The 13,313-nt window shown below is 42.5% G+C and overlaps 1 protein-coding gene and 2 pseudogenes across 1 annotated transcript; 2 read left to right on the top strand and 1 right to left on the bottom strand.

Annotated features, from left to right (window-relative positions):
• Positions 1-354: 354 nt before the first annotated feature.
• On the bottom strand, positions 355-8,449 carry LOC101544642 (GTPase IMAP family member 4). Its single transcript, XM_055146458.1, has 3 exons — positions 8,376-8,449; positions 3,412-3,465; positions 355-1,562 (listed from the first exon to the last, which is right to left on the bottom strand). The coding sequence occupies exons 2-3, from the start codon at positions 3,449-3,451 to the stop codon at positions 622-624; spliced, it is 981 nt and encodes a 326-aa protein (XP_055002433.1). The 5' UTR covers positions 3,452-3,465; positions 8,376-8,449; the 3' UTR covers positions 355-621.
• LOC129401181 (small nucleolar RNA U3) lies at positions 4,297-4,498 on the top strand (annotated as a pseudogene).
• On the top strand, positions 4,543-4,653 carry LOC129401119 (U2 spliceosomal RNA; annotated as a pseudogene).
• Positions 8,450-13,313: the final 4,864 nt, after the last annotated feature.

Below are 13,313 nucleotides of genomic sequence, written 5' to 3'. Positions count from 1 at the left end.
ACTTTTGTTATTCATATGTTGTAGGAAATGTGATTTCCACCAAAACTAATCAATGACTGTAAGGAAAATATGACCTCCAGCAGCAGAAGGGTTAACAATGTGACCCAAAACTCCACAACAAGGGCCTGTGCAAGGAGAGCTGTGGCCTAGCCCCGAAGTTCTAAAACTTCTGGCAAAAAGAAACTTATCCTTGTGTTCTTAGAAGTAGCAATAGTATTTTTTGAGAAAAGATTCTGATTTTGCATCGCTGTTAAAGAACAAAACTTTTATTATAATAACAGCAATCAACACAATTCCCCCTCTGCGAGGGCAGAATTTTGCAGGTAAGCTCCAACTCCCAACTCCCCTCCCCACCCTGGGAAACAGTAATCCTTGTGTGGGATAACGCAGTTTGCAGGGCAAGAGCTTCCCAAGAAAAGTGATTATTGTTGAGACAGACTCAATTCCACCTACAGATACATCTGGATGTACCAAACACTTGCTAATTGCCCTGTCTACTGGACCCTCGTCCTATATGTGAGACTCTAAGGGAAAGGAGAAATGATCTGTCTTTGGTGAATGAGTTCTGTGGATCCGAGTAGCCAGGAGATACACAGGAAACAAAGATAGATTTGCATACATTTACTTCTCCTTAAACAAAGCTTTGAAAAATAAGGAGGCAGTTCTCATTGCCCCTATGATTTGTTCAAGAATTTTCATCATCTTATCCTGAAACTCAAATTCATGTCTCACATTTTTCTGCTTCGAATCATAAAAAAGCTTCCTTTCTTCTAATTTCCTCTCCATTTCAGCCTGTTCCTCCTGCTTCTCTAGTTTATCCTCCAGTTTTCTGATTCTTTCTTCATAGTTCTTTATTATCTCAGCTTTCTCTCGCTCAAATTCTGCTCTGTAATATTGCTGCTTCAGCCGGACTTGTTTCTGAATCTCCTGCTCAGCCCTTCGGTACATCTCATTAGTGTAGCATGTTCCCCCATTCTCCATCACCACCCGATTGACCAGGGCCACCAGCTGTGCCCTCTGGGCTTCTTGCTCATCTCCCTTTGCCCTGTTATTGAACAGACAGTAACGATTACCAAACTGGCTCACCAGGTCTTGAAGGAACTCAGGAGCTTCCCCCAAGTACTCCTGGAACTCTTGGCCATCCAAGTCATCCTTCCGACTGAATAGGAGAACCATGTACTTTCTAGCTCTCTCTCCAAACATTTCCAGAATCTTCTCTGTGGCCTTGTGCTCTTCCTCGGTGTAACGTCCCAGTGGGACCACCAGAAGCAGAGCGTGAGGGCCCGGGGAGGTCAAGAGGAGGCAACGGGCAATCTCCTCGCTGGTGTACTTGTCGGGTACCTCGGTGTCAAAGATGCCTGGAGTGTCCACGACAACTAGTTCTCTCTCATTCCACGTGAGGCTTCCTTTCACACAGGTCTTGGTGACGGACTTAGCTGAAAGGCTGGAACAAAACTCAGTCTTTCCCAGGATGCTGTTCCCTGTTGCACTTTTCCCTACTCCGGTCTTGCCCAGTAAGACAAGTCTCAGTTGTGAATCTCTCAGGCCTTGGCTTTCAGTTTCTGGGACATGAGGAAACAATAACCACAGGGTTAGGCTGGCTTCCAACAGTTCCTACTGCAGAGAGCCTGCCTGCTGCTGCCCTCCCTCTGTCCACTAGGTGCCTCTCCGGAAGTGCCCGCTGCTCTCAGGGGAAGTCTGTGGGAAGCACTGAGGGTCTGTTGTCCCTCATTAAATATTAGGGGAACCACAAGTACTTTTCAGGATTCCTTTGAACTTCTTATTCTACCTTTTGAAGTCAAATAGACACTGAGATGAAAATAATGATTTTAGAAGATAAATGAGCTGCAAACTCTCCTAAGATAGTAACAGGAAGTACCACCATATCTGACTTTAGGATATTTGAGGGGACATTCCCCCCCACCAAAATTTCCCTTAAAAGTAGATCGATCTTTTGTTCTTTTGTTGAGAAACCAGACTGTGTGCTATATAACCCACCCAGCTTTGAAGAACAGCAAGGGACCCCCATGCAGAGACAAGTTTCCCTGTGCAGTTCCCATGGGCTTCCATCCTGTAGGGACTCTGACTAACAAGAAAACAAAACATCTTTTATTTGAAATTAAAGATTTCAGGACTGGAGAGATAGTACATTGGGTAAGGTGCTTTCTGGCACGCAGGTGACCCAAGGTCAATCCCCAGCACCACATATGATACCCCAACTCCCTACAACAGTGATCCTTGAGTGCATAATAGGGAGTACGTCCTGAGCACAGCCCTTAAACAAAAAAAACAACAGTTAAATATGTGTCTATAATAGAAGGGCTGTTGGGACCATCATGGGAGAAGAGGTACAAAGATTCCAACATCCTCCTCCCAACAGCAGCATGCTCAGATGTCCCGGGCATTGAGTGACAGTGTGAGAGACCAATTGCAGATGCAGCCTCAGTTTCTCCCAGTGTGTACTCAGGCCCCCTCGGGACATAGGTTCGCAGCTCCTCCCATCCAGAGGCCTAGCCCGCTTCTCCCACCCTCGAATATGGGCTGAGTGATTTGTATTGTGGTAATGAACACAGAGAAGTAAAGACTCCAGCAGTCTTTACTTATGCATGTCGCCTTTTCCTTCCGGTCTTCAACAACCTGTAACTGCACGAGGATGAGGCCCAGTCTGACTCAGGAGAAGATGAGGGACATTAATCCCAGTTCGGCCCGCCCCCGGGCTGCTCAAGAGGATGCTAACTACATTTATTCCAAGAGACTATGAAAGTTCATCAGATTCATAATGAACCATGATTTAACCATAGATGCATGAGTGAATCTGAGACTAACCTAGATGGTCCAGACACGAGCATAGCCCAGCACCCACAAAGTAGATGACCAACGAAGCACTTATATTTTAAGCTATGTAAGTGGTGATCTGATAAACCAGCAAACTCTCAATTGTCAGAGTGAATGTCTGGATGTTCATTGTGAGTCAGTCTGTTGTTCAATTTCAGAGCGAATCATTCTGTTGAATTTGTTCTACTGACCCCTCCCTCCAGGAGCAGGGAAATTAGGGGTCTCCAAGATCCTTCCTTCCTAGTCTTCCTACAGGCTGAGGAAAGAACAGGACAACAACCAGAAGGGCTGACTGGCTGTTCTGGGACAGTCATATCCTAGGAAGTAGGAGATAAGAAACCACATCCATGCAAGATCCACCCGGATATGTAACTGCGTTTCCTCTCAGCAGGTACCGCCCATCAGGAGGAGAAAGCACAGAGGACTGAGGGGAATAAGAGCAGGGCCAAGAGGAGAAAAGGAGATTGGGCTGGAAGTACTTAACTCTTGCTCAGGTGGAGAGTGGCTAGAAAGACAGAAGCCCCTGCCAATCCTCCACCCACCAGCCTCGTCTGGGGGTCCTCCGGCACCTCTTACCAAGGTTGCCCCAGAGATCGCTGTTGGATTGAGAGGCCATTGTGTTTAGGATTCCTGTAGACAAAGAGATAGAAATATGTCATTTTAGGGAAACAGAGGTAACTGCAAATTTCCATCAAATAGCCAAAGTTCTTTTTTCCAAAAACACGCCACTTCATTTCTCACACCTTTCTTTCCAACACTCTTTCACGTCCCATTTTCAGTCTCAAGTTCACAGTGTTACATCTTCTTCACACAAACAGATGTTTCACGTTCTTCCTTGGCTTTGGTTCTATCTCCTCTTTCTCTCGTCTGTGAATTATTGGCATGATTTTCCATTTACATGTTTGTAATATAAATTTGGTTTCCTCCAATTGCTCAGAAAGCAAAAAAATTCTACCCCCTCCCTTGCCTCCATTTGGGAAAGTCATGGATTTGTGCAACAGAAATCAGCCAAATTTCACCTTGACATACCCCCCATTCTATTTTCTCCCTGATCCCTGTTTTTAGTGACTGGCATTACAATCCAGCCAGTGGATCCTTAAGAATTGATGTTTTCTTACTTACACTTTGGTTGTGGGAAAGTGCAGTAACTTTTTAGATCAAAAGCAAAAACATGGGAGGAGTGATATGGCTAGATCTTCAAACCAGAGTCAAACACTGAAAGCATGAAATCCAAACTACAACAACCAAACTTCAAAACTTTCCCTATCAAGGTGGCAGGCTTGGGGTGGTGGGAGGGTGGGGTGAGAGGGTGTGTCAGTTATGGGGATACCAGTGGGGAGTAGTTGACTCTGGTGGTGGGATTGGTGCTAAAATACTATATGTCTAAAATTCAACTATGAAGAGCTTCACCAATCAGTTATTTAATTAAAATTTAAATATTTTTGAAAACAAAAAAATGTTAAGACTATCCTTTCAGGGATCATTTCTATATTTCTTTCCTAGAGAAGTTTCTCTGCCCATGCAGAGCATCTGAAACCACTAGGAGGAGTCAGAGCTTTCTCTCCTGAGAAGGAAGCTGGTTCTAGGAACTGCATCTTACTATTGATGATGGTTTTTCTCTTCCCTTGGGAGAGCAAGAGGGAGAGGTTGCAGTCTGAGTGGGTTTCATGGAAAAAGAAAGTTTAAATGAACAAAAGAGTTAACAGTATTGATCCTGAGCCTTTTGGCTAAGATCAAGTGTAGTATCTGTTCTTATCAGTTTAATAAATATTAACACCATTGCAACTATGGTATGTAAACAAAAGAAAATGAAATTATAATAAATTATAATAAACTATATTATAGTTTTACTATAATTTCTCTAGCATGGAAGTATTTACCATGTATGTACATATATTCTATGTTAAAATTTTCTATATTTGGAAAAGCAATGAATGCATGATTTTAACTATACACCAATAAAAGTTATTTAATGGGCATGGAAGATACAGTGCTGGGCGCATCCAAAAATAGAGATAGGAAGCTAGGATATTTTTCATCATATTTATTATTGAAATGTGTAGTTTATATCATTATATCACTGTATCACTGTCATCCTGTTGCTCATTGATTTGCTCAAGTGGGCACCAGTAATGTCTCCATTGTGAGACTTGTTGTTACTGTTTTTGGCTATCAAATATGCCATGGGTAGCTTGCCAGGCTCTGCTGTGTGGACTGGATACTCTTGGTAGCTTGCCAGGCTCTCCAAGATGGGCAGAGGAATCGAACCCAGGTCAACTGTGTGCAAGGTAAATGCCCTACCCACTGTGCTATCATGGATGATGCTGCAAAAAAAAAACATAGGGGTGAAAATGTCTTTTCTCTCTTTTGTCTTTGGACTCTTGGGGTATATTCCAAGTAGTGTAATTGCTTGGTCAAAAGGGAGGTTAATTCCTAGTTTATTGAGTAACATCTATATTGTTTTCCCGAAAGCCTGGACCAGTCAGCTTTCCCATCAGTAACCATGAAAGTCCCTTTCTACACACATCCATGTGAACACTGGTTATTCTTATCCTTTATGATAAGTTAACTAAAATTCTTGCATTAGAAAAAGCAAAATAACCATCAAAATATTTAATTTGAGTGATTAGTGAACTACACTAGGAATTGGTCCAGAATTTGGAAAATTCAGTTATTTCATATACATCCCTTCATTGACTAGTCTTGGCATTTTCCTTCTGCATGTTTGTGTTAGAGGTCCATTATGAAGACACAAAAACACTCTGATCCCAGAATGCAGGTACACTCTTTGTACCCTGTTATGGTCTCCAAACACCATCCTTCCCACAAAAAAATAGGGCATTTAGGAGAAATTTTTGATTCCATGACAAGCCAGGAAATATTAGTATATCATCCTCTCACACCAGAAATCATGGGTGTTAAAAATTTTGCTAGCATCTTTTCAAAAGAATTCATTTCTGAACTTTAAGAGCTCTGCATGGGCAAAGATGAGGAAAAATGGTATTTATTTATAAGAATAATTTCAGTTAGTGGGAAGGTATCAGGTTTTCAAATAACATTTCCTAACAACACTATTGCCTTAAAGGTTATGGTTTACTCTCATTGGAGTATGGTAGAAAACTATACTATGATTTTGATCATTGATAACTGAAGAATGAAACTCTTTGTCATTTTCTTTTTAATGTAACTTATGGAGTAAAAATAGTATTGTAGAAAAGGATCTTGAAAGGCTTAGTCCATTAAAAAATTAAGGAATGAATGATAGTTAGAATATCATAATTTGTGATTTTAATGAATAAAAATGACTTATTCTAGACAATCCTTAATGTCAGTAAGACAATAGATATCACAGAGATCAGCAAATATTCTGTGCTTTGCTTACAGTTTACAACTGTACCTATGAAGTTCCCCAATAGGAAATAGTCAAATTTTAAGCTCTCCATTGATGCAAATTCACATAAAATGTAGGTATGACATCTTGCAGAGGGAATAAACAAAAGACCCATTGTTCAATTCTGTGGAGCTGAGGACTTCCCACATATTAAAATAGAAATATCAAGAAATATCACAGCAAGAAATAACAAAGATAAGCCATCTTGCCACAGCCAACAATGAAGAATCCGGGCCATTCCGGCAGGCACCGTAAGCCAGAGAGTGCTCCGGATCCCAGACCGGGCCAACAACACCGGGGTGCCAGATGGAGAAGGTACAGCCAGCACACCTTCTCCAGATGGAGCCCCGGTGACACTGAGCTTCTACTAACAGGGCTCCGGTATGCGGGACTGGGACATCTCCAAACCTTTCCTGAAATAGAAAACATACAATCTAATGATGCCATTCCGACAGGTCTGACTCTTGGAGGAAAAACTCCAAATAATGGTAGTGAGTTTCCTGTTGAAAATTGAATATAATCAAAGTAAGGAAAGAGTAAAGTGAAAATCATCTGCCACGCAGGCAGAAGGGGAGTGGGGGGGTATGCTGGGGTTTTTGGTGGTGGAACATGTGCACTGGTGAAGGGATGGGTGTTTGAGCATAGTATGACTGAGACTCGATCCTAATAGCCCTGTAACTGTTCTCATGGTGACTCAATTAAAAAATAAATTAAATAAAAAAGAAAGACACAGAGAAAAAAATAAAAAATAAAAAAAATTTAAAAAAGAAATAACAAAGATAGAAACCAATACAATAAATGGCAGAGAACAATAAATATAACTACAAATATTAAAAACTAAAATTATCTTTGTAATTAATGACAACATTTTGAAGTCTAATTATGTTAACATTTATATGACTGGAGTGATAGCACAGCAGGTAGGGAGTTTGCCTTGCACACGGCTCACCTGATTTGATCCCTGGCATCCCATACGGTCCCCTGAGCATACCAGGAGTGATTCCCGTGTGCAGAGCCAGGAGTAACCCCTGAGCACTGCCAGCTGAAGCCCCCAAACAAAACAAATCTAAATATTAACTATGAACAATGTCTACTGAGCACCCTGACAAATATTGCCTCTCCAAGCAAGCCTACATGAAAGCTAATTCCAGCTCTCTCGTTTCTATTTATCATTTTTGTGTGCATGGTGGGGGGTGGGGGCACACATGGTGGTATTCAGGGCTTACTCCTGGCTGTGATCAGGGTGGGGATCAGGGGATATGTGGTGACAGCCATTGAACCTGAATCCGCCACTTGCAAGCAAGCGCACTACGTGCTATGCTATATTCGGACCATCCTGTTCTAATTTTTAAAATAAGAAAATTCGGTGGCCCCAGGGAGATAGCTCAAAGCAGAGATGCACCAGTCTTGAACGCATGAGTCCCAGCCCCGATTTGCTCCTTAGAACCTCCTGGGAGCACCGCTGGGTGCCCCAAAGAACACCACCACCAACAACACAACATCAGCGTGGCTCAAAAATGCTGGGAACCTCTCCCGGGTGGTGGGAGGAGCCGGTCAGCTCAGCCGGTCCCGTCACATAGGCCCTTGACCACTGCACACTCCTGCCTCTTCCAGGCTTGATGCCCAATTTAATTGACATTTCTGAGATCACGAGAAAGCAGGGAAACAGCCCACACTCTTTCTTGAAGAGCGAACAGGTGGTGAGTCTGGGCACATAGCACGTCACGGCCCCTCCCCATATCCGATATTCCCGGGTTTGGTAAGAACTTGCGGAGGGGGTGGAAAGAAGTCAGCAAGGAGAATCTGGATTTCCTCGGCACTGGCGACTTGGCCAATAGGCTTCTGAGATTCTGATTCTGCATTATTAAAAAGAGGGGTTCATGTGTGGTCTCTAAATTCTAAGGAGCTATATTGAAATTTTTTTTCTCTATTGGCAGAAAAGGATCATTTATCAAGCCGCAGTGTCAATCCCAGCACCAGCTGGGTAGAGTTGGGTGTCCTCAGCCAACGTCTGTCCCTTCAACCTGAGTCCATGGACATACAGCGGTCAGTCCCTGCCTCCCCGCCACCTCCTAGCTGAGAGTAGGTCGGGGCCCTGTCCTGCCTCCCTCCATACCCCAGCGTGCCTGTGGCATTTTCTCAGACTCACCTTCTTTGGAGCGAGTTGAATTTGCTGCTTGATCTGGCACGTTTGTCTCAACAATGAGGGAGAAGTCTGCAGCCTCTGAGATCTGGAAGCGGGAAGTTCAGATTGGGTGGAGCTGAGACTTACTCTGGCTTTTAAAGAGACAGAAATACCGCCCATGATTTCAGTTTCAGTTTTGCCAAGTTAAAGTGTCTCTTGCTGTAAAGCTGTCCCTGTTCTTCGGGGATTCCAGTGGCAGTCTTGAAGGACCTTGTGAAATGACCCCAATCTTGATACTAAGTTCCAGTTGAACTTTGTAGTTTTCATAAAGAAATGTAATTTCAAAGCCTCATAAGAAAAATGAACTGAACTAGATACATTGAACAACTGTTTCTTCAAGAATAGATGCTAATGGGCCTGAGTGATAGTACAGCAGGGAAGGTGTTTGCCTTAGACATGGCCAACCAGAGTTCAATTCCCAGCTCCCCCATGTGGTCACCAAGGCCCACCAGGAGTGATCCCTGTACACAGAGCCCAGAGTAAACCTAGAACACCTCTGGGTGTGGCCCCCCAGACAACAACAAGTAATGCTTACAAACCTATTTCCAGAAGCCAATACTTAATCAATGCTCATCAGTACTTAGGCTGAACCAGATAAGGGGCCCAGGGCTTCCAAGATTCAGTAAAGAGTTAAATGAAGCTTATGGCATCAAATGATAGAGTAACGTCCAGCCAAGTGGCCATTGATGCTATAGGACTGAATAAAATATGCTGGAAAATTTTATTGTGATTATTTTGAATATTGTTAGTTTCCAGGTTAACTTTCTACTTTTATAAATGTACAGGATAATTTTATATATTTCTCCCTAAACTTTCTCTAGCCCATAATTTTGTGTACAACATTTAGTGCTTGAGAGTAATAGTAGATGTTAAATGTGGTGATACAAGTATACAGCAGCTTCTCCACCTTCCACAAAACCCTAATTTCCAGAATTTCTGTCTTAGTTTGGAAGTCTATCCTGACTGCTCACAGACCTTAGCAAAATTTGGAGCACTCAAGTAAAAGGAAAACCAGTGAAACGTACAGGTGATAAAAAATTCATTAAAGATAGTGTTGGATCTTGTTTCCTCTACTTAGGACAGAAGAATCGGGGCTAGAGTGATAGCACTGCAAGTTGGGTGTTTGCCTTGCATGCAGCTGACCCGGGTTCAATTCCCAGCATCCCATATGGTTCCCTCAATACCACCAGGCACAATTCTTAAGTGCAGAGCCAAGAGTAACCGCTATGTATTGCCAGGTGTGCCCCAAAAAGAAAAAAAAAGACAGGAGAATCAACACAGAACCTTTAAGGGATGGACTCAAGAACCACTTGACAATCTCCAAGTAGAAGTTAGTCTTCAGAATCTGAAGTTGCTAAATAATGTTAGACTCCAAATTTGCTGAGTAAACTCTGAGGTGGTTAATTCAAGTTCTTGCTGTAATTTTGTGAATCAGGCCTTGAATATGACAATCAACCTTCCAGAGAACAGCGATAATTGTTTGAGAATTTATGATAATCACAAGGTGGGAAAATGCCAAAAAATGACCTAAAAATAAGAAGTTCACCAAGGATGATTGAATGTTCCTTTTGTAAACGTAAAACTTGGCCAGGTTATTCCCTAAGTTATTTTACTAGTTCTTAAGGACAGAGGAAATTTTGTTCAAAATCTCTCTCTCGTGGATGTATAATCCAATGTTTACTATTTGTGGCTACATTGCACCAAACCTCCATTTTTAGATGCTCCTTAAGTCATTGTTCATATCCAGAGTTCGGACCTCCATCAACGATCAAGAATCAGGGATGCTGTCTCATTTGCCAAGGCATCAAAAATCAGATGGGCCAGACACGTAATGCGATTTAGAGATGACTGCTGGGCTAGTGCTGTTACTGACTGGATTTCATGGAACGTCAAAAGTATGAGTGGCTGCCCACCTACTAGATGGTCAGACTTCTTCGTCAAAACCCTGAATGAGCTGCTGCCGAGATGTGATCCTGGGGCCGCATGTGTGTGGCCTCTCCACAGCTGCACGAGCATGACTCCAGAGGCCAGCTAAACTACTTTTGGTATGGGCAGCTCCTTGCAGAATGTCTCCAGACTGAGAACTAAGCCGCGGCCCCATGCCTGCCCAGGAGGGGAAAGGTATTTCTCTCTCGCCCCTCTTCCTTGCCGGGGGTGAAGGGTGTGGCGACCGCCATATTATGATGACCACAGATGAGAGTTACAAGCTTGCAATGATCCAATATCTGGAAGAAAGCTCCTTGGACTTAGTGGCTAAAGTACAGAAATCCAAAACCGCGCGGCCTCATATCTCTTCACAACTCCCCACTTGACTCTAGTGGGGAACTCCTAACAATAATAGTGAGGTTTTTGTTGAAATATTGAATGTAACCAAAGTTAAGAGAAAATAAAGTGAAATTTATCAGTTACGGGAGGGGGGGTGGGATGGGAAGTGTACTGGGTTTTTTTTTTTTTGGTGGTGGAATATGGGCACTGGTGAAGGGATGGTTATTTCAGCATTGTATAACTGAGACTTAAGCCTGAAAGCATTGTAATTTTCCACATGGTGATTCAATAAAATAAAATTTTTATTATAAAAGAACAAAAACAAACAAACAAACAAAACCCTGAACGAACAGTTTGAAGCTCTTCGTGTTCCTGGAGTGAGCAGATATCATTGGGCTACACTAACACATGATAGGGACGAATGGAGAAATTACTGGCACCCGCTCAAGCAAATCGAAGATCAACGGGATAACAAGTGATACAAGTGATACATATCTTACTGATTCCCTCATTAATGAACTGAACAAAATCTTTGACATTTGTCCACTTTATATTTGCCTAAGAATAACGATTTTGTTTTTTTTTGAAAACTGAAATGTAGAAAGAAAAAGAGGCAGAAAAAAACAAGTAAATTCTTGGGGGATGAACATGGACATGGGCAGAAAATAATAAACATTTAGTAGTTAGCGGACCATTATCTGCACATACTGAGGACCTACTAAGACTTTTATACTATACGTGATTTTTTAAGTTATATGTTTTATGTTTTGTGTGAAGCAAGAAAGTTTTTGTTTGGTTTTGTTTTTATTTATCTCTTCAGAGGGGATGGGCTCCAGCTTCCCTCCCCTCCCCGAGCAGAGCTCCTGGCGGCTGAAGACCTCCGAAATCTAGCCACAGCCATGCTCAAGGCCCCTCTCCACATGTTCGGACAAGCCTCACACATGAAGGTACTGGCAGAAGAACCCAGGTGTGTGTATTCCCATCAATGGCCAACATCCAGAAACTTAAAGGCAAGCTCCCAGAAGCGGCTTCACGATATCTTATAACCTACTTCTCCCTCTGGGAGAAGCTGGCAAGCTACTGAGAGTCCCCTGCCCACATGGGACAGCCTTGCAAGCTTCCCATGGTGTATTCATATGCCAAAGCCAGTGACAAGCTGGGTCTCATTCCCCTGACCCTGAAAGAGCCTCCAATATGGCATCGTTGGGAAGGCCGAGTAGAGAGAGGCTTCTAAAATCTCACGGATAGGACGAATGGAGAGGTTGCTGAGACCGCTCGAGAAATTCGACAATCAATGGGATGATGATGGTGATGATTATGATTGTTTTTATTTATTTATTTATTTTTTATTCATTGAATCACTGTGAGAACAGTTACAAAGCTTTCGGCTTTAAGTCTCAGTCATACAATGATCAAACACCCATCTCTTCACCAGTGCACATTTTCTACCACCGAGAACCCCAGTATAACCCCCATCCCACCCCTCCCTCTGCCTGTGTGACAGATGATTTTTCACTTTACTCTCTCTCTACTTTGATTACATTCAATATTTCAACAAAAGACCCACCATTATTATTTGGAATTTTCCCTCAACAATCAGACCTGCTGAAAAGGCATCATTAGATAATTTGTTTTCTATTACTGATTGTGAAGAGTACATGATGTCAAGCAGTCACTATCGCGGCCATACGATGTTGGAATTCTGCTATTTAATTAATTAATTAATTAATTAATTAACTTTTTGCTTTTTGAGTCACATGCGGCAATGCAAAGGGGTTATTCCTGGCTCATGCACTTAGGAATAACTCCTGGAGGTGCCCGGGGGACCATGTAGGATGCTGGGAATCAAATATGGGTCAGCCACATTCAAAGCAAATACTTACTCGCTGTGCTTTCTCTCCAGTCCCCTGAATTCTGCTATTTTAATAATTAAGTCTGGAGGGAATTCTACCAAAAGTTGCTGGGCTCCGAGATTAATTTGTGTGCCTCTGGGATTATGGCCACTAAGCAATTCAATAAGTAGCTGGACGAGCTGTTCATGGGTAGCAACTTGGGGTCTCTTTGGGGTGCAGGAGAAGGACGGTTCCACCCCCTGTCCCGGGAGGCCCCACGTGTGCAGCAAGAAAATTTTATTGAAATTTTTAAAGGAAGATGTGAGAGGAAAGAGAGAGAGAAGCATATGTTCGAGAAAGAACACAGGCTTGGAAATAGATAAGCAAGCAAGAGATGTGTTCAGGGGAGAATACAGCTTAAAGAGAACATGTTGACATGTTTTTATAGTCACTGGCTTTTATACCATCATCTCCTCCATTTCTTGTCACAGTGTAAAACGAAAATCAAAAAGAAGAACATAAAAGGACACTGGTATGTGTTCTCCTTGCCTTCAAAACTCTGCTTTTTAGCTTTTTTGACTTCTGGAAGTTCAACATCTCACCCATTACGAACATTTGGGTGACCAGGAAGACTGAAGTCAACAGAATGAGCCATCGACCGCCCTTGTCATTAAATAAACAGCCACTAGAGGGCAGAAACCCTCCAACCCTTTCAAAAATTAATTAATTTTTTACTGTAGTTCAGCCAAAATAGCCACAATAATCTTAACATTTATGCTTTCGGTGTACAAAGTTATTGCACTGT

The sequence above is a fragment of the Sorex araneus genome, chromosome 1 (genome assembly GCF_027595985.1).
Source record: "Sorex araneus isolate mSorAra2 chromosome 1, mSorAra2.pri, whole genome shotgun sequence".
NCBI lineage: Eukaryota > Metazoa > Chordata > Mammalia > Eulipotyphla > Soricidae > Sorex > Sorex araneus.
The sequence above is the reverse complement of the archived record's forward strand: the minus strand, read 5'-3'. Positions and strand labels throughout refer to the sequence as shown.

Excerpts from the sequence above, each read along its gene's own strand:
- LOC101544642 (XM_055146458.1), bottom strand. The coding sequence starts at position 3,451 with ATGGCCTCTCAATCCAACAGCGATCTCTGGGGCAACCTTG. Across the intron at positions 1,563-3,411 it reads CGATCTCTGGGGCAACCTTG|AAACTGAAAGCCAAGGCCTG; the intron begins GTAAGAGGTGCC and ends CTCATGTCCCAG.